At 38.1% G+C, this 27,963-nt stretch overlaps 1 protein-coding gene across 1 annotated transcript in view; it reads left to right on the top strand.

Moving 5' to 3' along the window:
• CCDC146 (coiled-coil domain containing 146) overlaps positions 1-27,963 on the top strand; it is a 111,733-nt gene that overhangs the window by 66,732 nt on the left and 17,038 nt on the right. The window contains exons 6-14 of the mRNA XM_049783143.1: positions 1,288-1,361; positions 2,599-2,826; positions 3,450-3,636; positions 12,996-13,091; positions 15,299-15,469; positions 19,214-19,302; positions 19,618-19,782; positions 21,242-21,466; positions 23,177-23,405. Coding sequence (XP_049639100.1) covers positions 1,288-1,361; positions 2,599-2,826; positions 3,450-3,636; positions 12,996-13,091; positions 15,299-15,469; positions 19,214-19,302; positions 19,618-19,782; positions 21,242-21,466; positions 23,177-23,405 — 1,464 coding nt within the window. The remainder of the gene's footprint in view (positions 1-1,287; positions 1,362-2,598; positions 2,827-3,449; positions 3,637-12,995; positions 13,092-15,298; positions 15,470-19,213; positions 19,303-19,617; positions 19,783-21,241; positions 21,467-23,176; positions 23,406-27,963) is intronic.

Genomic DNA, 27,963 nt, shown 5'->3' with positions numbered 1-27,963 from the left:
ACTTACTACTTAATGTGACTTTGGGGAAATTATTTAACTTTTTATAGATTGAATCTTAGTCAAGATTTCCTTAAAAAAAGAATTTCAGGCAAGTATTCATTGAAAAAAAAAGTTTAAAAAAGGCAAAACTAATAGAGAAAGCCAGGAAGCAGGAGAGACCAGAAGAAAAATTTGGGCCAAAATATGAAAATATGGTACATATATACAATTGGAATACTACTTGGCCATAAGAAAAGATGATGCCAGTGCAATTTACTGATACCTGGAGTGATCTGGAGAGTATCATGCAGGGAAAAATGAGTCAGGGAAGGAGGACAGAGGATTGCCCTTATATGCAGGATATAAAGAAACATAGTAAAGAAATAATGGAAGCGCAAAGGTAATAGAAACAAAGAGCAGGAAAATTGGTCCTTAGTAAGAAACTTGCTCTGGGGAGTGGGAGGGCAGGAAAGAGGAGGGACAGGTCAGGGAAGAGATCCCTATGGCAATGTTGGAGGGAAGTGGTCACTTTGGACCAGGATGTGAGTTGCTAATAAAAGGTAAAGTGACATGCATGATATCCTATCAGTAAAGGTATTGTAAATCACAGTACCTAAAAAAAAAAGGGTGTGTGTGTGTAAATGAATAAAGAAAAAGAAAAATGTCTGCCATTTTCCCCAAAGAACAGGAGGGAAACTAGTCATTAATAGAGTGAAGTAGACACTGGTAAGGGGATCAGTGTTGGAACAACATGCACCTGAAATTCCAACATGAGTAGCTATGTAACTCTGTAATTCATGTACCAGGAATAATTTTTAAGAAATATGGTTTTAGGCATATACTTCTCTCAGTCTGGTGCCATAAGAAATTCTAAAACATTAGTTGTTCCACAGGGGTTGTTCCATCCTGAGGCAGGAGTTGAACCACCACATTTATTGCCATTATTCTCATCTGCTCTCCTTTTCCTTATACCCTCACATTCCTCAACCAGGTAGTCAACTTCAGCCTAGCACAAGCCAAATAGGTATGAATTGTTAGCAATTCTGTTCTGCAATATCTGAGGGATATATATATATATATATATCTCCAGAAGGAAAACTGGGTAGTGTAGCAATGGTATTTGTTAGACTCAGTTACCATCTTCCTCTTTCAAATGGTAGCAACCATGACTACCTAAAATAGTAAGTGAAATCATGAAATTATCTTGCATAGTACTGGGCAGATTCAATTACATGTATATAGCTCTTTTCTCATATTTAATTTACATTTCAACTACATGATTTAACCTGGTTCCATTTTTTTTACTAGGATGATGTGGTTCATAACCAGTCTGTTCCTGTACAAATTGGAAAAGAAATAGAAAAAATGACACGCAGAAAAGTGTAAGATTTAATATTTTATTCATTGTCCCTCTAGCCTGCTACCCCCTATTCAGCAAGATTAATAACCACTGCTGTCCTAATTTTAGAACTATATGCAATAATCTCTTTTTATAGATTATATCTAGATCTTTTTTTAGATTATACATTTCATCAACTAAATTTAGATTAAATCTAGATCTTTTTTTCTGGATTATGTATCAAAGTTCATCGAGAGAAATTGTAACTTATCACTCTCCTTCATGAAACTTACTCATACCTTAATTTAGAGGCATTATTCCCTTTTAAATTTATAAGTTCTATCCTTCTGAAGGATTCCAATTGAATTTAATATTTAAGGCTTTGGATAAATTATGTGAACTGTGTAGAATATAATGGTCTAAATGGATGTCAATCAGTTAGAAAACTAAAGCCCAAATAACTGGAACTCTTTACCTGAATACCCATTCCAGGGATCACACCCCCATCTGTGAAATGCAGAAATCACTAAGGAAATTCTCAAAGTTTAGAAGAACCCCCCCAAAAAAAGATAAAGAGCATGAAAATGAGGGGCCAGAGCAATAGCACAGTGGTAGGGTGTTTACCTTGCATGCAGCTGACGTAGGCCAGACCTTGGTTCTATCTCCCCCCGCCCATGTCCTATATGGTCCCCCAAGCCAGGGCGATTTCTGAGCACATAGCCAGGAGTAACACCATGGGGGGTGGCCCCAAAACAAAACAAAACAAAAACAACAACAACAAAAAAGATCATGAAAATGAGAAAATTCTGGAGATGTCATAGAGTTACTAATGCCTTTTAAAGCCAAGGCCTGATCAATACATTTAAATTCATTTTTCAGAGAAGTTGATGAGAGAAACCTAGGAGATAGTAGCAAATAAATTTGGGGAACAAAAAAGTAGGCTACATAAATCCCTGTCCTCAGGGGCACTCAATGCTGACACCCTCTTTGTCTCACTCATCTGCTCCTTCATTTTGTTTTATTTTTGTTTTGGGGGGTCACATCCAGTAGCACTCAGGGTTACTCCTGGCTCTGTGCTTAGAAATCGCTTTTGGCAGGCTCAAGGGACTATGAGATGCAGGGATCTGCTCCCTTCATAAATGGAATTTGTGACTAGCTCTTGTTACCTGATTAGGATGTAAACATAGCTAAAGATAGTCAGGCACAAAATAAGGAAAATCTGTCTGTTTATGCATATGTGCACATCTATGTAAGCATATCTGTGTGTATATATCCCACAGAGAGATGGAAAAGAAAAAAGATATCTTAGAACATGAAGCCAAAGAACTAAATGATTCTCTAAAGAAAGTTGAAACCAAAATTAATGCTGTAGTAGAAGAGAAGGAGGATGTAATAAAGGAAGTTGAAAGCAAGCGAGCTTTACTTGAAGTCAAAGAACAAGAACATAACCAGTTGATCAAGCTACTAGAATTAACCAAAGAGAATGAAGCCACTTCATTAACTGAAAGGTTAGTTATATTCTGGGTATTGGGTCACCTAAGCTTATCTAAGATTAGTATTTTAGAATTCAGAAACTAATCTCAGACAAAGTTACTTATTTAAATAGGCATTTTAAAATCAGTTTTGCTGGTAATTAAAACATATCACTATGTAAGGCATTTTGAACAATGTCTCCACTTTTTATTAATTTTTTCATAGATTTCCATGACTACAAATATAGAAAGAATTCAATTTGTTGTATTTTAAATATGTCTGAAATGTATTTTTGGAAAATTATATCCCTAGAATATGCTACAGTTGAGGTATCTTTCCTACAAATGAATGGTATTTCCGAAGCAATTATGACTTTTCCCTAATTGGAGCATTTTGGTGGTGTGTTTTCCTTGGGGACTATTAATTACTATTTGTCAGATAAACTTTCAGTTGAGCTGGCAGCCTCCCTCTCTGCCATTCTGCTTTTGCAATAAGAATTTTTATAACATTATTGCTCTATATAATGACAAAATTGTTCATAACATTATTTACAATTAAATGTCCACCTGAATAATAATTTTATATGCTTAGTATGTTCTTTCAAACTATTGAAAGATAGCTAAGTTCAAGTTACTAATTTTTTTTCTATCTGGAACAGAGGAATCTTTGACCTCAACTTACGAAACTGTCTCATTGATAAACAGAACTACCATGATGAACTTTCTCGTAAGCAACGAGAAAAAGAACGAAATCTTCGAAATTTAAAAAAGATGGAGCTACTCTTAAAAGTGTCCTGGGATGCTCTCGCTCAGACTCAGTCATTACATGATAGGCTTCAGTTAGAGGTGGGTTAAAACTTGGTTCTCTCTAAAGTCAATGTATTTCAAGAACTTGTTTTTGCTATCAGAAGAGAGAGACAAATAATAGAGGAGAGGTAAGTTAAAATGCACCAAACTTACAGTTGAGACTATGTCCTATTTTTCTTTACACTCTATTTACTAGCCCAATATACTTATTATAGAAACACTTTCTTATGAATCAGATATCAGCAGGGTCTGGGGAAAGCAGGTAGGCAATCTGTTGTGAGAGAGCAAACAGGTTCACCAAAGGGGAGGACTAAACAGGTCACCATCTTGGCCAGCTGAGAATCAGAACCAGAATGGTATCATCATAGACTGTAAAAGTCAGGGATCACATCAAATCATATAGACAGTTAACTACTCCTAGAGAAGGGCCCTTGGAAGCAAATCAGGCTAAGTTTGCTCAGTATCACAGGATGGGCAAGAAAACTGGTACTTTACTACCTCCGTGTTTCAAGTGAATCTATTTCAGGTAACCTAATGAATAATAGGCCTTGCTATCCAATGGGACTCAGACACTTACACCCTTATACCAAAAGGTATAAATGTACTTTTTACACATTTTCAAAAAATAAATAGAATAATTACTTATTCTTTATGATAGTACTTATAACCAAATATTAATTCATCACTGTGATACCTCTAACTCTAGGACCAATCTTTAACTCAGAGGATTTCCTGTCTTATAATTTTCTTTTGTATATTAATACAATGCCAGCTCTTTAGGTTATATATTTTTTTTTTTTTGGTTTTTGGGCCACACCCGGTAACGCTCAGGGGTTACTCCTGGCTATGCGCTCAGAAGTCGCTCCTGGCTTGGGGGACCATATGGGACGCCGGGGGATCGAACCGCGGTCCGTCTCCTAGGCTAGCACAGGTAAGGCAGGCACCTTACCTCCAGCGCCACCGCCCGGCCCCTAGGTTATATTTTTTAATTTATTTATTTTCATTCTTTGTTAGGTTGTCTTTCATACACAATATATTCTTTTGAGTTTTTGTTTGTTTGATTTGGAGTCACACTTGGCAATGATCAGGGGTTCCTACTGGCTCTGAATTCAGGAATTACTCCTTTTAGTGTTCAGGAAACCATATGGGATGCCAGCAATCACACCAGGTTTGGCCATGTGCAAGGCAAGCATCCTACTTACTGAACTATATCTCTTGCCCCACTTAAACTTATTAATATCTGGTATAAAAATTCTATCTTTTAATGCCTATATTTATTTTGAAATATTTAATTTATTTTTATTTATTTATTTATTTATTTATTTTTGGTTTTTGGGTCACACCTGGTAGCACACAGAGGTTTCTCCTGGCTCTACGCTCAGAAATCGCTCCTGGCAGGCTCGGGGGACCATCTGGGATGCTGGGATTCGAACCACCGTCCCTTTGCATGCAAAGCAAATGCCCCACCTCTATACTATCTCTCCGGCCCCTGAAATATTTAATTTTTATGAACATTATGGACATAAATGTTTATGGGCAGCATTATGGATACTTTGTCATATGCCCAAACTATTACTATTGCTTTATCTTTGTTAAATCTATTTTATGTTCTCAGTGTATGTTCTTTATTTCTTTTTATTTTTCTTTATTTTTCTTTCTCATTTTTTCCAGTGTCTTTCACTTTATTTTTTCCCAATGTCTGAGCTCAAACCCACAAGGCATATGCCCTACCACTAAGTCTCATCTGCAAATCCCCTCTTTCCAAAGTTTTTGATTAATAAAAGTGACATTTCTGTTTCTATATTCTGCATCTTATAAATGCTGTAGCTAGTTCCACATTTTTTCTTTGCAATATTTCTACCAAGGCAGTCATGTAAGCTGGCATGACTGGATGCAGAATATATGAGGCTTCTTTGATCAAAGAAGGCCAGAAAGACTCATATTAAAAACATGAATTATAATACAAATATTTATAAAAATGCATTAGTGGAGCCAGAGCAATCGTACAGCAGGTAGGGTGCTTGCCTTGCACCACACTGATCCAGGCTTGATCCCTTGCATCACATAATGTCCCCAAACCTTTCTAGGAATAATTCCTCAGTGCAGATCCAAAAATAATGCCAGAACACTGCTGGAAATGGCCCCAAATAAAAATAAATAAATTAAATAAATGTATTAGTTTAATTTGTTACTGCATTTCATGACCATGACCATTGAATGTGCACACAGTCCCTTCTTCCCTATAAATTAGGACACTTCTGAATACTGAATTCAGAAAATAGCACTAAAGGATACAAAACTAGCATAAAGATATGATAAAATCCTCCTCACTTATTTCAAGAATATTTTGCTTTTGTCCACATAGTTTCAATGAGAGATTAATTCCCTCTTTGAGTTTATGACTTGAAATTAGCCCAGCCTCCTATGCTGGAAATAAAAGTGGGTCAGGCCAGTCTCTCCTGGCCTCAGCAAACATCTAGTACTTGTATGAGATCCAAAAGGGAAAGAGATAAAGGTAAGTATGAAGGCCTCTGGATGTTCTTCAGCATTTATTTCTCCATGGAGATACTTGTCTCATTTTTCTATGGTTTTGGACTGAACAGAGATCCTCCCAGAGGCTCAAGCCATAAACTTCATGAGAGTTTGAAATTTTTTGTATTTGAAAATAGAAAAACAACCAAACCCAAGGTTCAAAAACATTCAGAGACTGAGGTTAACTGGTATCGGATACTTACAACACAATAATGCCTAATTATTTGTATTTAAGTTACTAATATTGATTTATGAATCCAAGATGCCTATCAGGGGCCCTGGGAGATGTCTTAAAGGGCTGGTACACATGATTAGCATGAGGAACCCTGTATTCAATCCCTAATATTTTATGGCCTCCCAAACACTTGGGAGTCAGAGAGAGTACAGCAGGTAGGGCACTTGCCTTGCATGCAACCAACCCAAGTTCAATCCCCTGCATCCCATATGATACCCATAGCATCGATAGGAGTAATATCTTAGTGCAGTGCTAGGAGTAACCCATGATGTGAATGTGGCCCCAAAAACAAAACAACAAAACAAAACAAAATACTAAACAATAGCATTTGAGCATGTCTGGGTATGGACCAAAACCAAAACCAAAACAACAGGATCTTGGAGATGGTACAGTGGTTAAGGCACATGCATAACTTGTGCCCAATCCACTTTAATGCTCAGTACCACATAATCCTCCAAGTATATACAGGTGTGATTCTGGAGATCACCCACCAATACCTTATAGTCCTGGAGGTACCCCATCACTACCAGGGTGCCCTGTGGATCCCTGCTATTACAGGGCCTGAGCACACAGTATCCTTCCTTGTGCCCTTGTATTGAACCACTGTGTCCCACTCTACCTCTCATCATTTTGAACCTCTCAAAAAGACTGAAAACAAACAAAAGAATAAAACAGTGGAGCCAGAGCAATAGCACAGCAGGGAAGGCATTTGCCTTGCATTTGGCTACTCTGGAATCAATCCCCAGCATCCCATATGGTCCCCTGAGGCTGCCAGGAGCAATTTCTGAACACAGAGCCAGGAGTAATCCCTGAAAACCACTGGGTGTGGCAAAAAATGTCTTAGAAGCTTGGAAACATCACATAATTAACAGTGACTCCTGGGAAGAAGAATTTGGCATAATGACAGAAAAAGATGTTGAATGTTTTGCTTTACACACTTTCTAATTGTTTGGATGTAGTAAAAAAAAAAACATTTTAATAGGTGCCACATCCAGCAATTTTATGGGATCCAAGGCCACTTCTGCCAAGCTTGACCCAATGTCCAGGTCTAGCAGTTCAGCGCTCTTGCCTGGTACTTGGAGGCCAAGTCTATATCCCAATAGTGTTTGGGAAGCTAGGTAGTACTAGGCATCAAACTCAGGGCTTTGCACAGAGTAGGCATGTGCACTATCATCTGAACTATCTCACTGGCCCCAATAGTATTTTTTTTGGTGGAAAAATCTGGTTTAATATCTATGGAGAAAAATAAGAAGATTTCTCAAAAAATTAGGAGTAGAATTCCCAGGTAATCTATGAATAACACTTTTTGGTATCTATGCTCCAAACACAAAAACATTTAAAAAGATATTTGATTACCTATGATCATTGCTGCGCTTAGTACAATAGCCAAAATATAGATACTACTCAAAAACCCAACTAGTAATGAATAAATCAAGAAATTGTGGTATCGAGGTTGGAGAGATAGCACAGCAGTAGGGCTTTTGCCTTGCATGCAGCAGACCAGAGGGACCTGGGTTCGATCCCCAGCATCCCACATGATCATCTGAGCCTGCCAGGAGAGATTTCTTTTATATATATATATTTTTTTTATTTAAACACCTTGATTACATACATGATTGTGTTTGGGTTTCAGTCATGTAAAGAACACCACCAGTGCAACATTCCCATCACCAATGTCCCAAATCTCCCTCCTCCCCACCCGACCCCCACCTGTACTCTAGACAGGCTTTCCATTTCCCTCAATACATTCTCAATAGTATTTTTTTTTTTGGTTTTTGGGCCCCACCCGGCGATGCTCAGGGGTTACTCCTGACTGTCTGCTCAGAAATAGCTCCTGGCAGGCACGGGGGACCATATGGGACACCGGGATTCGAACCAACCACCTTTGGTCCTGGATCGGCTGCTTGCAAGGCAAACACCACTGTGCTATCTCTCCGGGCCCTCTCAATAGTATTTTTAAAGTATGTAATGTCACTATATAACAACAACAACAACAAATATCTAAAATAAATTAACTTTCCTAATGTGTTGATAAATACACTCTGAAGCTCAGAAGCACAAATTACATAATCTCAATGTTAGAGCATAAGTAGTGTTGAGACTGACTAGACTTTTCCCTTCCCCAGTTAGTGAAAACTTATGCTAATTCTATCCCATTTTCCACATTACTTTAAAAGATTTACTTTCAAGAGTTGCATTATACACCAACAATATCTTGTAGCATTGTTTCTATTTTGCATTGGCACATTAAAATGGGAAAAAAACTGGAGAAGGCTGCAGCTGGACCCAGAAAATCCCACATGCCAGGATTACTGCTCCTCTTCTACTGGCATGGCTGGGAATCTGGACAGACAGCTGGCCAAAGGCCCCCAGGACTGACAAGTTAGTCCTGGAGACTGAGAGCCCCCCATGCCAAGCTGGCTTTCAAGGCCAGGTCTGGCATCTGAGCTCTGGGGGTGTGGAGAGGAGGCAAACTCCTCCCCCATGCTTTTTCATACTGGAGAGGGAGGCTGCAGCTGGACCCAGAGGATCCCACATGCCAGGATTCCTGCTCCTCTCCTACGGGTATGGCTGGGAATCTGGGCAGACAGCTGGCCAATGGCCTCCTGGGCTGACCACCTAGTCCAGAAGACCGAGATCCCCCCCATGCCAAACTGGTCTTCAGGGCCAGGTTTGGCAACTGGGCTCTGGGGGGAGGGGGAGGAGGGGAAACTCCTCCCATATTCATACTGGACCCCCTGCAGCGTTTCTTTTCTTACTAATACTCACTTTTATAACAAATATACTTTTTAAGCATTATCTAAAAATGTTCTTTACTCTAGATGGTTCCTAGGAAAGGAAATGGAATACCAAAGATTTGGATGATAACACTCAAATAGATCTTTACAGTCAGTCTTTATGGACGTGACTTTCCGTACTGAATCCAAGCCATAATTACAAACAATTCATATATATGTATTGTATATAGCCCCTGTCATGTATTACCTCTCCCCTACCCCTGTGTCTCCTCTATCCCCTCATTTTTCAATCCTGATCCATTATCTTCCCCTATTTTAACCCTCTTTACCCTCAGTTCCTAACTCGGTAGGCACCAAGATTGACCTCCTGCCCCAGCAGACCACCTTCCAGCTTCTCAGTGCCTTTTTCATATCCTTTTTATCTCCAATGACGGTGGAATGGATGCTCAATCTACAACAAGCTGTAAAGTGGAGTCTAGTTGCACTAGCATACTGGGGGGTAGAGGAGGGAGATATGGGATGCATAAGGGGAACGGGGGGAGGGAGGACAGCACTGGTGGTGTGAATACCCCTCATTCATTGTCACTATGTACCATAAATGATGCAGTGAAAGATTTGTAATGCACTTTGGTCACAATAAAAATTTAAAAAATGGGAAAATAATACATATGCAAACAAGTTCTTATCTAATAGAGATGGGAACACAAATTGGTAATGCAGCTAGGCCTTAAACCCTGAACATTGGCATAATGATTTGGCTTAGGCCTCAGAAGAATGGGCATCACCCATACACACCTGAACAATGGATATCATCTATGGAAACAGCCGCAGTCGTCTACAACATTACCAGGATCCAAACCTCTACCAGGGAAGACCTACTACTGCTCTGGCATTGACTTACTCCAAAGAGTGCTCTCAACACCCAGACGACTCAGCAACAGCCTGCTTTCAGGGCAGATCGCTCCGCATCTATGCTCCGCATCTAATGGTGTGCTGAAACTAGAGGATGCTCCACATCAGCCTGACTTCGATGAAAGAAATGCATAGAATCTAGAATCTTTAAATATAGGAACCTGATACCAACAACAGCTAAAGTGTGAAAAAGTTTCACCGGGACCACGGAGTATTACTCGGGTTGGATAGACTGGTATGCCTGGAGCCCAGAGTTGGTCTTATGCTAATAAACCTAAGGGTGAGGCCTTGTAATCAGGCCAACGATTTTTTTTTCCTGTTTTTCCCATATTTTTCTGGGCCTATGCAAACAACAGCAATTGCCCCTGTCACACCTTTATTATTTTTTCTTTAACGCTTATCTTTAAAAAAAAATTACTGAACTTAAAAACAAATAACTATAGTAGAATGCCTGTCTCAAATACAGGCAGGGGATGGGGGGGCATTGGGAGGGGAAAATGTTACACTGGTGAAGGAGGGTGTTCTATTTGTGACTGTAACCCAACTATAATCATGTTACTTAAATAAAAAATATATTTATGAAATAAAAGAGTTATATTGCATTATAGAGCTAAAGCGATGGTACAAAGGTCAAGGCACTTGCCTTATTTTGACCCATATTTGAATCCCTCCCACCACATATGAGTACCGTCAGGGGTCACTCCAGAGTACAGTTGGATATTGCCCAAACCACCATGCATGCCCCTAAAGAAAAAGAAAAAGGTAGTGATATAGGTTTACAATTTGGCTATAAGAAGTAGCATTCACCCAATTGCAATGACTTCACTAACTAGAAGTTGTTTTATTCACACCATACAAAGTCTAGGGTTTGGCACACGAGCCAGTTTTACATAGTTAGAACTCCAGAACCCTCAGCATTTCATCTTCATTTAGTTTCATTTTCATGGGTTTCACAGTTTTGTCTTGTGCTCATATACTTGGTGGTACACACCACTTGATGGTGGTTCAGAGAGTGTACACTCACTGTGCTTCTGGGAATCACCGAATCAGTGCCACTGAGACAGTGATGTGGAGCAGCGCAGGACATCAGGCTCACAGTCTCAAGCATGCAGGCAGATGCTTGCCAGCAATGTATGACCCATTGCTCCGAGCCCTCCTCTTAGCTTCTTTTCCTGTCCTCCTTAGCCCATGTATCTATTTTCTATACTCAGCCATTCTTCTTAGACGAAAGATCACATGCAGCAACTGACAATAGGAAAACTCTTCCCAAAAGACCTGTTCAGCAGAGTACCACTTAAACTATCAGTCTTTCCTGGCTCATGTGATCCCTCTCAGCTATGATAAATGCAGTTATAAACAATGTAGCTGGGATTCTGTTAGTAAAAAAGGGCATGACTATGTGGGAGAGGGGTACAGGACTACTACTGAAGACCTCCCAATTCATGGATGCTAGAATGCCCTCCCATTTTCTATATTAAAAATTTAAACCATCCTCATGCAGGGGTCCTCAAATTTTTAAACAGGGGGCCAGTTCACTGTCCTTCAGACTGTTGCAGGGCCAGATTATAGTAAAAACAAAAATGATGAACAAATTTCTATGCACACTGCATATATCTTATTTAGAAGTGAAGAAATAAAATGGGAATAAATACAATATGTGGCCCGCGGGCCATAGTTTGAGTACCATTGCTCAAAAGTATATTGCCAGAGGAGCTTTAAATCACTAAATAGTCTACTCTTCCCTTCTCAGAACAAGTTTCAGCTACTCTTCAACCTAGATGTATGTCTATTTCAGTCACATGAAATACATCAGTGTGTACACATAGATACATGTATAATATATACATGCATGTGCTTCTAATATAAACTTCTAACTGAAAATCCGACTTAGATCTGTTACACTGTCAGAAATCCCTAGAAAGTCCTTCTGGATCCCTGGGTAAAATGAACCTCAATCTGCCATATGTCATATGTCCTTCTGATTTCTTCTCTCTTCATCAGGGTCTGACAAGGTCATTCCTAACAAGGCTGCAAAGATGGACATACAAATTATTGAGATATTTCACTCTCCCCCTAACACTTTACCAGAGGACAAAGTGCAGGCCAATGCTATATAAATATTGGTGACATTTAGGTATCAACAAAAATAAAAGTTAAGGAGGCCAGAGCACTAGGACAGTGGGTAAGAAGCTTGCCTACAAATGTGGCTAACTGGGTTAAATCCTTGACAGCCCATATGGTCCCTTGAGCCCCTTGAGTAGAGATCCCCGAGCATGGAGCCAGGAGTAAGCCCCGCAGTACAGCCATGTGTAACCCTCCAAAATACTTTCAACCTTATTTTCCAGTTTTTACATAAGAACAATAAGAACTTTTAACCTTACTTTCCAATCATCACATAAGAGCAATAATTAAAATATTTTAACTTTTCCACAAATTAATTCATATTTTAATAAATAAATATAAATTGATTCTGCCTGCTGTTTAACTGTGAATTAGAGATAAAGTAAAATGCATCTTAAGATCATGGGCTCTTAGTCTAACTATGTCAGAGGTTGCACCCAAACCATGAGACAAAATATTTCAAATCTTAATTCCTCTCCCCCCACCTTTTACAAGTGGAGGTATAATTACTTTCCTTATGGGGTTATTATGGGATCAAATAGATTATACACATCAGGGCTTAGGACCTTACCTGACATATAATCAAAGCCCTCTAAAGTCAACTGCTGTTATGATTCTATTCCCAGATGGAAAATAATTTGAAAGTTTGCAGTTGGTAATTTATAGGCTTTTAATTGATCCTTATATTTCCATTTCCTATGACTTTATGAAGGATATTCATATTCATATGACTTCATGAAGAATAGGTAGTTCTTATAAGACTGAACTCTTCATTACCCACTATTTTCAAATGTTATGTTAGAGTTAGTGTAAAGGATTTATTTTTTGTCTAAATAGCTTTTTTCATTATTTATATCTAGTTGGAAGCTATCCCTAAGGATGATTCTGCATTCTCTGAGAGAAGGAGAGACCTCCATAAAGAAGTTGAAGCAGCAAGGAGGAACTTCATCCAACAGGTTTAATATCAACTAATTTAAACTTTAGTCTATCATGATGAACACAAAATTGTTGTTTTAATTTTTTATTTATTTCATTTATTTTTGCTTTTTTGGCCATGGCCACCAATGCTCAAGGGTTACTTCTAGATCTGCACTCAGTGATTACTCTGGGGTCATGGACCATCTGGGATATCGGAGATGAAACCCTAGTCTGCTGTATACAAGGCAAGAACCCTACCCACTGTACTATCTCTCCAGCCCTAAAATTGTGTTTTGAAATGTGCTCCATGAAATTTCTTGAAGAAAGTCACTGAATTTTCCCACCTAATGTGAATTAAATTCTCAAAGTCTACTCCAGTTCCATATTAAGCTTATAAAGAAAAGGATGTATTTGAACCAGAAAAATTATACAAACTCAGGGTATTTGAAATAAAAGGGATTATTGGTAAGATTAGCAACTGAGCAGTCTCCTAGTTAGTGCAGAATCAGACAAACTAAAATTTGATTTTGTTTTGGTCCACATCCAACAGTAATCATGGTTCTGCACTCACAAAATACTTCAGGCAGTGCTCCAGGGACTGTATGGGGTGCTGGGCATCAAACTTGAGTAGACCTCATGCAAGGCCCTGCCCACTGTACTATAGCCCCAGCCCCCTAAACTTTGAAAAGTGGTTTTATTTCATTAAGACAAGGATACATAGAAATCAATTTGGAAGGAAATCCAGACTTTTATGTCAGTAGGAGTAGCCATGTTCTGGGTGGTGCTCCACTGGGAGGTCTTTGCCACTTTCCTCCCGGCACAGTGTCCATGGAGTCAACCTCCAGCCTCCAGGTGAGGTGGCCTGCTGAGGTTAGCCCAGGAAGACAAAGCTGCCAGTTTTCTATTTGTTGAAGGTACCTGAGAGGCCACTAGTAATTTAAACAGATTTTTCCCTTTTTTATTTGTTTTTTTATTAAATGATTTTTATTTTATTTTATTATTTAGTCATTTTATTTAAGCACCATGATTACAAGGTTGTTTATAATACAGCTGGGTTTTCTTCACAGATACAAAGTTGTTCATGATTGGTTTCCAATATTGCAATATCCAACACCCTTATTTCCACCCAATATCCAACAATTCTTGCCATCAATGTCCCCAGTTTTCATCCCACCCTTCCCTTTTTAAACTTTGTTTTACTTTTGCCTACAGTTCTTGATGTAGGCTTTCCTAAGAGGTAGTACAATGGAAAAGTCTCTTGCCTTGCCCACGTTCAATCACCAGCACTCCATTTGGTTCCCCAAGCAACACCAGTAGTAATCCCTGAGCACAGTGCCAGGAATGGGTCCTGAGCATGGCCTGGAGTCACCTAAAAATAAACAAAATTGTAGGGTAGAATTACAAGAATTGTGAAAATAGTACTCTGATCAGAATGATCAAAAATATATATACATATATAAAATGTACATGTAATATAAAATAAACAACATGATATTTGCTCTAATGGTTATTAAATTAACGTCTTGTTTTGCAATCTAATTAAACCTTTTTTTCAGCCAAGCCACTGGCAAAATCTTTTTAAACATGCTTTTTTTTTTCTTTAACTCTGAAGTTACTGGAAAATAAAATATGGTCTGAACATGAAAAAGTTCCGTCATATTTAACAGCTTATGTGTTTACAAATTCTTTTATTAGATAAGAAAAATAACTTGGGCCCGGAGAGATAGCACAGCGGCGTTTGCCTTGCAAGCAGCCAATCCACGACCAAACGTGGTTGGTTCGAATCCCGGTGTCCCATATGGTCCCCCGTGCCTGCCAGGAGCTATTTCTGAGCAGACAGCCAGGAGTAACCCCTGAGCACTGCCGGGTGTGGCCCAAAAACCAAAAAAAAAAAAAAAAAAAAAAAAAAAGAAAAATAACTTGGAGGAACGAGAGCTATACAGCAAGTAGGGCATTTCCCTTGAATGTAGCCAACTGGGGTTGGATCTCCCGCATCCCATATGGTCCCCAGAGCTTTCCAGGAGTGATTCCTGTGTACAGAACCAGGAGTAACTATTGAGCATTTCCAGGTTTGTCTCAAAAACAAGAACAAAAACAGAACAAAAATACTTGGAGTCAAAGTACTAACTATTTCATATTGTAGTAAAATAGGTTGTAAAATTTAATTATTTTTAATTAAAATGTAGTCTAAGAAACTGACCTGAATACACTCTTTCAAACAAATAAATGTTGTGTTTTTCAAAAGAAAGTGTTCTCAGAAGCTGAATCTAAGTTAGTAGAAAAGCAAATTTCAGAGGAAAACCAGCTTATAAAGGAGCAAGAACATATGCGAGGTATTTTCTTCAGTCTCATCCACATGACGCAAATGAAAATTGATGAGAAGGAGCAAAAGTCCAAGGACTACCTGAAAGCTCAGGTAACTGTGCGCTTGTGGCCCGTTAGTTACTCAAGATTTCTAGGTGCTTTCATTTAACAGTGTTCATGGAGAGCCATCACTGCAAATCTGCTTCAAGTTCTGGTAAATATGGCATTCCCTGAGCGAGACCCATTCATGCCCTTAAAAATCATATCAGGATTGAGTAGTCTGCAGGGAAGAGCACTAGATCAAAAACTATGAACTGCGGGCAATTTGATATGAATAATGTGGACACCTTATTCTAGATTTTTAAGTTGATGGGGCTGTTAACAGCTCTGTTCACATGTCATCTACATCTCACCACTTCCCACCCCACTCACTCTGATTGGTCAAGATCTCACTTCTTTAACTGTGGGACTATTCAATATGATTATCAGTCACACTATGAACCCAACGTGGTTTTAGCACTGGTCTTCCCTGATGCATTTCTCCAGTGGAAAGGGGTCATGAGTGGGAAAAAGTTTAGATATAACTTTCCCAGTGGGCCGTATTATCCATGATGGGCATGAATGACTCAGAGTAGCCTCAGATATAACTAGGGACACTTTTTTTTGTTTACATAACAGAGGTAGATTTACAAGAAAAATGCTGGATAATTTATTTCTAAAAAGTAAGGTGTAGCACCCGTAAAACCTCGCAATACCATTTCTTGATGTCACTACCCAAAATACAAAAACATTAAAAGGATAGCTACACACCTATGTTCATTGTAGCACTTTAGTATAATAGCCAGAACATGGAACAATCCAAATATCCAACTATGGATGAAATAATCAAGAAGTTGGGGTATAATTCTACAATTTAATGCTATATTGATATATCTGGTGCTGGAGATAACACAGTGGTAGGGCATTTGCCTTGTGCACAGCCAATTCAGGACGGATAGTGGTTCAAATCCAGGCATCCCATATAGTCCCAAGTGCCTGCAGGAAGAGATTCCTGAGCACAGAGCTAGGAGTAACCCCTGAGCGCCACCAGTGTGACCTAAAAACCAAAAAAAAAAAAACAAAAAAACAAAAAAAAAACAACCCTATATTGATATAATAAAATATGAGTTCATGCATTTGAATGCTATGTGGATAGATCTTGAGGGTATTCAGCTGAGTGAAGTCAGATGAAAGTCAGAGACACAGAATGATCTCTTTCTGTATAATTTGTTAGGATATAAAGATATATAGTAAGAAACCAGCAAATGGCCAAAGGCAACAGAATTGGGGGGTTAGTCCACAGACCAAGTCTTATTGGGAAGTAATGGGAGAAGAAGGTGGATGAAAAGGACCTTTGTAAGCACTCTGGTGGTGCATGTAGTATTGGAACAACAACAAACTATAAGTTAACAATATTATAAACCATAACACCTCAATAAAATATATTATAATATATATTATATGACTTATAATATAATGCTAATATAATATTAAAGGGGAGGTAGGTCAAATAAGTTTGGAAATTTCTAGCTAGGAGAAACTCAAGACCAATACTATTCAAAAACTCTTTGTACCAAGTTCTTTAACCAATATAATTTCAATTCTATGTCAGGATCTTAAACCAATTCCATCTTACCCTAATTTACTTGCTCACCTAATGGTTTTCTAGGGCTATAAATAAACTAACATAACTGGTCCAGTGTATTATGTCCAAACAGAAACAGCAGTGAACCAGAGCATCAAACTCATTTCTACAGATCAATGTTCAAGTTCTATTATCTTTGGCCATTGTCTATTTTCTTACTATGTTTCTTTATACTCAATATTTAAAAAGATCATTCAGTATTTGTCCTTCTCTATTTGACCGACTTTATTCAGCATGATGCCATTCAGTCCATACAAGTTGCAGCAAACAGGATAATTTTTTCTTATTGCTGTGTAGTATCCATATATATATATATATATATAAAACAATTACTTTACCAATTCATATGATCTTGGGTACTTATTTCTAGATCTTGTTGTGAAGTCAATGAAAAAGGAATGCAAATATTTTTGAATTAAAGAATTAATATTTTTAGGCTCCGAGTAGAGGCCAAGAAATGAAATCACTGGGTTATTGGCAACTCAGTTCTTAAGTTTCTGAGAAGTCTGCAGACTGTTTTCCAATAAAGACTGAACCAGAGAGCATACCCATAGTCAATGAATGAAGGCTCATTCTTTCCACATCCATACTGGCATTAGATGTTTTTAGTTCTTTTGATTTGTAATAATCTCAGTGATGTAAAGTGGTATCTCATTGTTTTGATTTTCCTGTTAAGCAACTAATAACACTTTTAAAAGTACCAATCGGCCATTTTTTGTTTATGTTCTTCTTTGAAGAAGTATCTACTCAAATGCTCTCTCTGATTTTTCATGGGATTGTTAGTTCTTTAATTGTTAAAACGTGCTCATTTGCTTGCTTTTTAATTTGGGGGCCAAAGAAAGCTGTTCTAGGAAAATGCTGTGCTGAGGATGGATTAGTTTTGAAAATACTTCTAAATATTGGATGTTAGTCCTTTGTTAGATGTGAATACTTTCTCCATCATAGGGTATAGTTTGTTTGTTTTGTTTTTGAGCCAATCTGAAGTGTTCAGGGTTCTGTACTCAAGGATCACTCCTGAACATGCTCAGGAATCACATGGGATGCAAAAATCATAGTTGAGTCAGCAGCATGTAAAACAAGCATCCTACCTGCTGTACTATAGCTCTGGTTTCTGTCACTAATTTTTGTTGTTCTTTTGATTTTACATCACACCTGATGATTCTCAGGGATTACTCCTGTCTTTGTGCTCAGACAAAGATAGATAGTGCTAGGAGTACCATATAGTATGCTGGTGATGGAACCTGGGTTGGCTTTGTGCAAGGCAAACATACCTTGCCTCTGTACTTTATCTCTCCAGCCTGTTCCTGTCTTTTTATTCTTGATTTCTGCATGTTTTTTATTTTAAATTACTCAGGTTGAGTGGATTTTTCTCAGTCATTAAGAGACAACAAGCAAAACTATTTCCTCTGGCTTCTCTCAGGAAATATTTCTTTAAATATGTTTTTTGTCCAAGATAAAGTCCAAGTTACTTTACATTTGAGGAGCAAAACTGATATTTCACACTTCATGTATTTTAAGAATTTTTCAAAGTATGATGAGGTTCTTTAAATATGCACATGCTATCAGTGTATACCCCACATGGTAAGCCTCAGTGTAGTGCCTCAAGATGGAGGAAAACACATTCAAGACACCAGAAAATGAAAGCACACTTCAGTCTCTCACAAAATGCCATATATTTATTCAAACTTTACCCTCATTTTCTTCCCTCGACTCTTGCCCACAAACTATATTCACGCAGTCTAGCTGTGCTGTACATGATCCCATTTGGACTCCCTCAAAAGTTCTCCAAAGTTTTCCTCAAACCCAGCTACACAGACTTTCCCCCACTTCTCCTTTCTAAATTGTCTCTATTCCTTATTTATCTCTTTAGCAGGTCAGATAATGTTCTGTTCTCTATGCTCCTAGTGGTTTAGAAACTCAGTGGTTGAAATAATTTCCCCTCTTGCATGGAAATGAAATAGGATGAGGAAGACAATATTTATATTGGTGAGGAGGGCTTTTTAAAAAATATCACACATCTCAATCTCTGGCATCTCATATGGTCCTCTGAGCCTGCTAGGAGTGATTTCTGGGCACAGAGCCAGGAGTTATGCCTGAGCACCGCCGGGTATGGACCAAAAACAAAAATACAAACAAACCAAAAAAAGTCACACATCATATTTTACATTTCAGCAAAAATACAGCAGCAGTATTAAGGAGATCAAATCAAAGAATCTTGAAATCAGTGTACACAAGAAGAGAAACTATGAAATTCATCGAAGGTAAAATAATTTCAAAATGATTTACCTAGTTGGGCATGGGGAAAAGAAAGATTTCAAATCTCAGTTTTAAAAACACTCGTGGGGCCTGAGCAATAGCACAGCGGGCAGGTTGTTTGCCTTGCACAAGGATGACTGACCCAGGTTCGACCCCCCTCCCCCGACATCCCATATGGGTCCCCATATGGTCCAAGCCTGCCAGGAGTGATTTCTGAGCGCATAGCCAGGAGTAACCCCTGCACGTGGCTGGGTGTAGCCCAAAAACAAACAAAAAAACTCTAAAAAAATAAAACAAAAAAACAACTTGTGTTTTCACAGACTCAAAGAGTTTGCTAAACTGTATGATAATGTTCGAAATGAAAGAAACAAATTTGTTAACTCACTTAGAAGAGCTCACCAGACAGCGAATGAAATAAGGGAAAGGTATAAAATGTCATTAAATGAACTGGACATTTTAAGAAATAGTGCAATTATACAAGAAAGGTAAGCTGCCCTTTCTATTATCCTTTCAAAATTTATCTCGTGCTTCAATGAATGCTTAAATATCTTGGAGACAATAAGTTAAAAACTTCTAGAGAAGCAGTTGTTCAACCCCAGGTGTTTTGATATAATCCAAACATTTAGGTGTTTATGCTTATATTGTTTGGGAAGCCATATTTTAAATAAAAAAACTAAAATACATAATTATGCTTACTATGATGACTTTTATTTACCCAAATATAAATAAAGTCATTGACTTAATCATTTGATTGGAAAATTATAAGACAATCAAAAGTTTATATATTTGAAGAGCCAGATGTGCTGAGAGGAGTGATGTGGGGAAGTGGCTTTCTATACTCAGATTTCACACAGCACAAATTACACTATCTCTTGTCCTCATTTTCCTTACCCATACCAATTCTTACTGTAAAGGACTTTTTTATATTAAATAAATTAACCCATGTAAAAATTTTCAGATGTGGTCCACAAATAGCCATTTGTTTTAATTAATTATTTACTGAGTGCCAAGATCTGTTAGCCTCCTCCTCTATGTAGCCTCTCAATTCTAAAACCTGGATTTTTTTTTCTAATGCCTATTTTTGCCCAATTTCTTTTACAAAGATGTTATAAATTAGTTAAATTGAAGTGAAGCTTTAAAATATTACAAAATTTAACAATAGGGACTGGAGTGGTAGCACAGTCTTGTATGCAGCTGACCCAGTATAGACACAGATCTGATTCCTGGCATCCCATATGGTCCCCTGAGCCAGGACTGATTTCTGAGTGCAGAACTAGGTGTGGCCCCAAAACGAAACAAAACAGAAAAAAATACAAATTTTAAAAATAACTTTAATATTAAAAATTGACCTATTGGGTAGTAGACGTAGGGAAGGTTGGGGGTAAATGGAAGGCTAGAGGTAAGGGGAGTAAGGATCAGTGTGAAAAGGATACATTGGTTTCCTAATCAAGTCTTCATTCCACATGGAAATAGAGCATAATTTCTAGAGACCAGGCCTTCATCCAGTGTTTACTGTGGTGCTATGACACTCTGTGCCCTGAAAATATTTAAATCTCTGAGAATGGCAGAGTAGTGAAGGAATTGCTACTGTCCATTGTTTTAATAAAGGAGGACAGCAAAGATGACAGCCCAAAGGGCAATAACCTCGTCTGAAAGGAAAGAGGATCTGCTATAAATTTACAGAAATTACTTTTTTTTCATTTTGTTATACTATTTTTAAGTGCATCAGTATGAATTACAAAGTTATAAAATTTTTCATGATTCAGTTTCAGGTAGTTACAGAAACTTCTGTAGGGTGTCATAATGAAGATCATCCTGACTACTAATACTCACATTGCAAGAGTCATACGAAATCTAGAGCTATTGCCTATGTTTCCTAAGTCTTCATTGTTTTTAAAATACCAAAAGAATGTATATATTTGGTCCCCCTTTATTTTTTTAAAGAAAACTGCAAAATTCTATGTTGAAACATGCCAACAATAAGACCATCAAACAGAGCATGAAAAATGACATGTGCAAAGTTGTGGCCAAACTTCAGGAAATGAAAGAAAAGAAGGAAACCCAGTTAAGTAATATTGAAAAACTTGCCAGTATGATCACAATGATTGAAGAGGAGATGGTTCAGCTTCGCAAAAAGTATGAAAAGGCTGTTCAGCATCGAAATGAATGGTAAAAAATAATTTAAAAAAATGGGGGTGGGGGATAACATGAGGGCAGAGTACCTAGTGATTTTCTTTAGAAATGTTGCCCTTTATTCTCTGCTGGCTTAATGTACTATGAGGGACAACTGTAACTTCATTTCAGAGTCTTTTACAAGGGAGTGTTAGGGAATTGGCTGTATGCTTTGCTTGAAAATAGTAAACACTGCCCTTAAAATAAAGAGGGAAAAGAGGGTTTGGGAAATTGCTTTCTGAAGGATCCAAGTTCTTTTCCAAATCACCATTTACATTTACTATGCTTCTGATACCATCCTGTTCTTTTAGTACTAAATGAATCTTTGGATCTTCATATCTGTTTTAAAGACAGGTTTGATTTTATTACATCATCTATTAAGCAATTCTCTCAATTCATTTTCTGGACAAGTAAGATCTTTAAGAGTAGTGTTTCTTCCAGTTTACAATGATATCATTCATTAGTTACCACATTATCAAATGCTTAAATTGTTTGTGCTCTGAGATATCTTGAAGTTAGAACCCTATGTTATACCTGGTAGATTTTTTTTCCCCTATTAAATCTTGACTATGTGTTATTCTGTGAAGTGCTGGCCCCTCAGAGTATAAAAAAGGCGGTAAAGTTGCTCTTAGTTATTATAACTGAGTTGTTAAGAGCCAGTTAAAGGCAAATGAAACTAAATATAGATCAATGATCAGCCCTAAACATATGTGTGCACACAAACTTTGAGAAAGAAGCAAATAGAAACAGTGAAAGATGTTCTCTGATGTCAGGGAGATGCAAAGTTTTATGAAGAACCCTTAAGAACACCACTTTTTCAAAGGGCTGGCGAATTTTTTCTTGGCAGTAGAGAGAACAGAAGTGTTTCCTCTTACTTGACTCTAGGCATAAACCAAAGCTCGAAGGCTTTGTACTCCCAGGCCTTGGTCAGATTCTCAAAGCTGGAATTAAAAGATTCTTGCTTTGTTTCTTCCATAATTCTCCTAAGGAAGAGTCTATCCCCTGGGATAATGACAACAGACAGAATTTTGTCTGTTATTGGAGGCAATTTATATAAAAAACATTCAACTTTAAAAGAATTCAATGAACTTGGCAAGTAACAGAGCAGACACTACAGAAACACTTTCTTTGGCCACTGGCCTGTGCACTTCTGGCAGCACTTGGGTGACAAAACTGGTCCACAAAACGGATCTGCAGAAAATTACTCTGGGCTTACTCTGTTCTTGCTTGGGGAATGGTATTCTTTCCGACTACCTGAAACTCTGTGAGATGTACAGTGACATTGCAGCAAGTCAACCATATGGCCAGTGTTAGAAAGGTACTAAGCAACCTTCTCTTCCCTTCCCCAGGAAAAACTCTAATATGGCACTTAGCGGTGATAATTATGCAGTGTATTCCAGAACTATCCAGTTTTTGATCTGTATTTTTTGGGGGGTTTTCTGGGCCACACCCGGCGGTGCTCAGGGGTTACTCCTGGCTGTCTGCTCAGAAATAGCTCCTGGCAGGCACGGGGGACCATATGGGACACCGGGATTCGAACCAACCACCTTTGGTCCTGGATCGGCTGCTTGCAAGGCAAACGTCGCTGTGCTATCTCTCTGGGCCCCTGATCTGTATTTTTCTATCCAAAGCCAGAGCAGGCAATGATGACTAGGAAGACAATGGTCTTCACACCTTCTCAGCATCTGCCTCTCAATCTGACCGTAGTGGTGTTCAGCTGATAGAGCGGGAAGAAGAAGTGTGTATCTTTTATGAAAAAATTAATATCCAAGAGAAGATGAGGCTAAATGGAGAAATTGAATTACATCACCTGGATGAAAAGGTCCGATTTCTGAAACTGAAGATTGCTGAGAAGCAGAGACAGATTTTTGTGGCACAGAAATTAGTGCCAATTAAGAAGTCCTTGGAAAATGAATTAAGAGTGCTCCAGATTCAGGTGAGAGATTCAGGTGCTCCAGTGACCCTCCCTGCGAATGAATATTTGCTTTCATCTTTCCATAATTAGGTTTTGGGTTTAATTAAGTCAGGCTATTCTTGTTCCCTCTAAGCATTCATGAACTATGCTCTGGGTGATACCTGTGCTTCAGGTATACAATGCTCTTTTCTGCCCTTGAAGCATGTAAGTCCTTTTTTTGGCAGATCTATCATACACCGTCAAGTCTCAATTCATGTTCAGCTTCCTCATAATCCAAAGTATGATTCATCTAAACTCTATGGTTCCAGCATAGTTATAGTTTTATATGGACTAGCCATGTCTTGGGTCAATCTGCTTCTCTGAAGCTGAGAGTGTTGCCATTGACAAACATACATAATTAATTAAACTCCTTATTGTTTCCCTATAATTTAACAACCTAGCTTCTAAGCATGGTCTTTATAAAAAAATCTTTATTACGAGATATTCAGCTTTCAGGAGTGTAAGCATTTAATATATATTAGAGATCCAACATCACCTCACTAACCAAGTGACACTCTATCACCAGCATGGTCTATTGGATGCTTCCTTCCCTTCTACTCCCCTTCGCTTAGATATCCTTAGAGTGAGGATCAGAGTTGACAGGTTTGTTTTTATTGGACACTTACTATTTCAACTAATATTTGTGTTTCACTTTTGGACTTAGTTTGCTTGACGCTATATTTTCCTTTTTTTTCCCCTTATTTAAACATCTTGATTACATATATGATTAGGATTAGGATTTAGTCATGTAAAGAATATCCCCTTCACCAATGCAACATTCCCACCACCAATGTCCCAAATCTCCCTCCATCCCACCCCAACACCATCTGTACTCCAAACAGGCTTTCCAGTTCCCTCATTCATTCACATGATTATGGTAGTTCTCTGTGTAGTTATTTCTATAACTGCAACCACCACTCTTTGTGGTGAGCTTCATGAAGTGAGCTGGAAGTTCCAGCCCTCTTCTCATTGTCTCTGAGAATTGTTGCAAAAATTAGTTTTATTTTTCTTAAAACCCATAGATGAGTGAGACTATTCTGCGTCTCTCTCTCTCCCTCTGACTTATTTAACTCAGCATGATAGATTCCATGTACATCCATGTATAGGAAAATTTCATGACTTCATCTCTCCTGACGGCTGCATAATATTCCATTGTGTATATGTACCACAGTTTCTTTAGCCATTCGTCTGTTGAAGGGCATTTTGGTTGTTTCCAGAGCCTGGCTATTGTGAATAGTGCTACAATAAATATAGGTGTGAGGAAGGGGTTTTTGTATTGTATTCTTGTATTCTTAGGGTATATCCCTAGGAGTGGAATAGCTGGGTCAAATGGGAGCTCAATTTCCAGACTTTGGAGGAATCTCCATATCGCTTCCCATAGAGATTGAACTAGACAGCAATCCCACCAGCAATGGATAAGAGTTCCTTTCTCTCCACATCCCCACCAGCACTGATTGTTCTTGTTCTCATTCTTTGTAATGTATGCCAATCTCTGTGGTGTGAGATGGTATCTCATCATTGTTTTGATTTGCATCTCCCTGATGATTAGTGATGAGGAGCATTTTTTCATGTGCCTTTTGGCCATTTGTATTTCTTTTTTTATCAAAGTGTCTGTTCATTTCTTCTCCCCATTTTTTGATGGGATTAGATGTTTTTTTTTTCTTGTAAAGTTCTGTCAGTGCCCTGTATATTTTGGATATTAGCCCCTTATCTGATGGGTGTTGGGTGAATAGTTTCTCCCACTCAGTGGGTGGCTCTTGTATCCTGGGCAATATTTCTTTTGAGGTGCAGAAGCTTCTCAGCTTAATGTATTCCCATCTGTTTATCTCTGCTTCCACTTGTTTGGAAAGTGCAGTTTCCTCCTTGAAGATGCCTTTAGTCTCAATGTCATGGAGTGTTTTACTGGCGTGTTGTTCTATATACCTTATGGTATCAGGTCTGATATCAAGGTCTTTAATCCATTTGGATTTTACCTTCGTACATGATATTAACTGGGGGGGGGGTCTATGTCCGCTTTTTTGCAAGTGGCTAACCAATTCTGCCAGCATCACTTGTTGAAGAGGTTTTCCCTGCCCCATTTAAGATTTCTTGCTCCTTTGTCAAAAATTAGGTAATTGTATGTCTGGGGAACATTGTCTGAGAACTCAAGCCTATTCCACTGATCTGAGGGTCTGTCCTTATTCCAATACCAAGCTGTTTTGATAACTATTGCTTTGTAGTACAGTTTAAAGTTGGGGAAAGTAATGTCTCCCATTTTCCTTTTCCCTAGGAGTACTTTAGCTATTCTAGGGTGTTTATTGTTCCAGATGAACTTTATAAGTGTTTGCCCACTTCTTTGAAGACTATTATGGGTATTTTTAAGGGAATCGCATTAAATCTGTATAATGCTTTGGGGAGTATTAATATTTTAATGATGTTAAACCTGCCAATCCATGAGCAGGGTATGTGTTTCCATTTCTGTGTGTCCTCTCTTATTTCTCGGAGCAGGGCTTTATAGTTTTCTTTGTATAGATCCTTCATGTCTTTGGTCAAGTTGACTCCAAGATATTTGAGTTTGTGTGGCACTAATGTGAATGAAATTGCCCTCTTGACTTCCTTCTCTTCTCTATCATTATTGGTGTATAAAAAGGCCATTGATTTCTGTGTGTTAATTTTGTAGCCTGCCACCTTGCTATATGAGTCTATTGTTTATAGAAGCTTTTTGGTAGAGTCTTTAGGGTTTTCTAAGTAGAGTATCATGTCATCTGCAAACAATGAGAGCTTTACTTCTTCCTTTTCTATCTGGATTCCCTTGATATCTTTTTCTTGCCTGATCGCTATAGCAAGAACTTCCAGTACTATGTTGAAGAGGAGTAGTGAGAGCGGACAGCCTTGTCTTGTACCAGAATTTAGAGGAAAGGCTTTTAGTTTTTCCTTCATTGAGGATAATATCTGCCATTGGCTTGTGGTAGATGGCTTCAACTAGATTGAGAAAGGTTCCTTTCATTCCCATCTTGCTGAGAGTTTGGATCAAGAATGGGTGTTGGACCTTATCAAATGCTTTCTCTGCGTCTATTGATATGATCATGTGATTTTTATTTTTCTTCTTGTTGATGTTGTGTATGATGTTGAAAGATTTATGGATTTTAAACCATCCTTGCATTCCTGGGATGAAACCCACTTGGTCGTAGTGTATGATCTTCTGCATTGGATTTGCCAGGATTTTGTTAAAGATCTTTTCATCAGCATTCATCAGAGATATTGGTCTCTAATTTTCTTTTTTGGCAGCATCTTTGTCTGGTTTTGGTATAAAGGTGATGTTGACTTCATAAAAGCTGTTTGGGAGTGTTCCTGTTTTTTTCAATTTCATGGAAGAGCCTGGCTAGGATTGGTAGTTGCTCCTCTTGAAAGATTTGAAAATATTCATTAGGAAATTCATCTGGGCCTGGGCTTTTCTTTTTGGGCAGATGTTTGATTACAGTTTCAATTTCCTTCATAGTGATGGGGGTGTTTAGTATGCTACATCCTCCTTACTTAAATGTGGAAGGCTATAGGTATCCAAGAATTTTTCCATTTCTTCTAGGTTCTCATGTTTAGTAGCATAAAGTTACTCAAAGTAGTCTCTGATTACACTTTGGATCTCTGCAATATCTGTCGTGATCTCCTTTTCATTTCTAATACGGGTTATCAGATTTCTCTCTCTCTCTTTCTTTGTGAGTTTTGCCAGTGGTCTATCAAGCTTATTTATTTTTTCAAAGAACCAGCTTCTGCTTTCGTTAATCTTTCGGATTGTTTTTTTGGTTTTCCACTTCATTGAGTTCTGCTTTCAGCTTTGTTATTTCCTTCTGTCTCCCTATTTTTGGTTCCTTTTGTTGGTCATTTTCTAATTTTTTGAGCTGTGTCATTAAGTTATTCAGGTATGCCCCTATGTCCTTCCTGATGTGTGCTTGTAGAGCTATAAATTTTCCTCTCAGAACCGCTTTTACTGTGTCCCATAGATTCTGGCAGTTTGTGTCTTCATTATCATTTGTTTCCAGGAAAGTTTTGATTTTCTTTTTGATTTCATCTCAGACTCACTGGTTGTTCAGTAGTAGGCTGCTTAATTTCCAATTGTTAAAGTTGTTCTTCTGTCTGCCTTTGTAGTTCACATCTATTTTCAGAGCCTTGTGGTCAGCAAAGGTAGCCTGCAAGATTTCTATCCTCTTGATTTTATGGAGGTATGTTTTATGTGTCAGCATGTAGTCTATCCTGGAGAATGACCCATGTACATTGGAGAAGAATGTGTATACAAGATTTTTGGAATGGAGTGTCATATATATATATATATATATATATATATATATATATATATATATATATATACTAGTCCTCTTTATTCCATTACTCTTTTCAGGGCTAGTATGCTTTTGTTGGGTTTCAGTCTGGTTGACCTATCAAGTGTTGATAGGGCCGTGTTGAGGTCTCCCACAATTATTGTGTTATTATTGATTTCTTCTTTCAGATTTGTCAGTAACTGTATTAGATAATTTGCTGGTCTCTCATTGGGTGCATATATGTTTAA

The sequence above is a fragment of the Suncus etruscus genome, chromosome 1 (assembly GCF_024139225.1).
Source record: "Suncus etruscus isolate mSunEtr1 chromosome 1, mSunEtr1.pri.cur, whole genome shotgun sequence".
NCBI classification, from domain to species: Eukaryota; Metazoa; Chordata; class Mammalia; order Eulipotyphla; family Soricidae; genus Suncus; species Suncus etruscus.
Note: the sequence above shows the minus strand (reverse complement) of the source record. Positions and strands in the feature narration are given on the sequence as shown.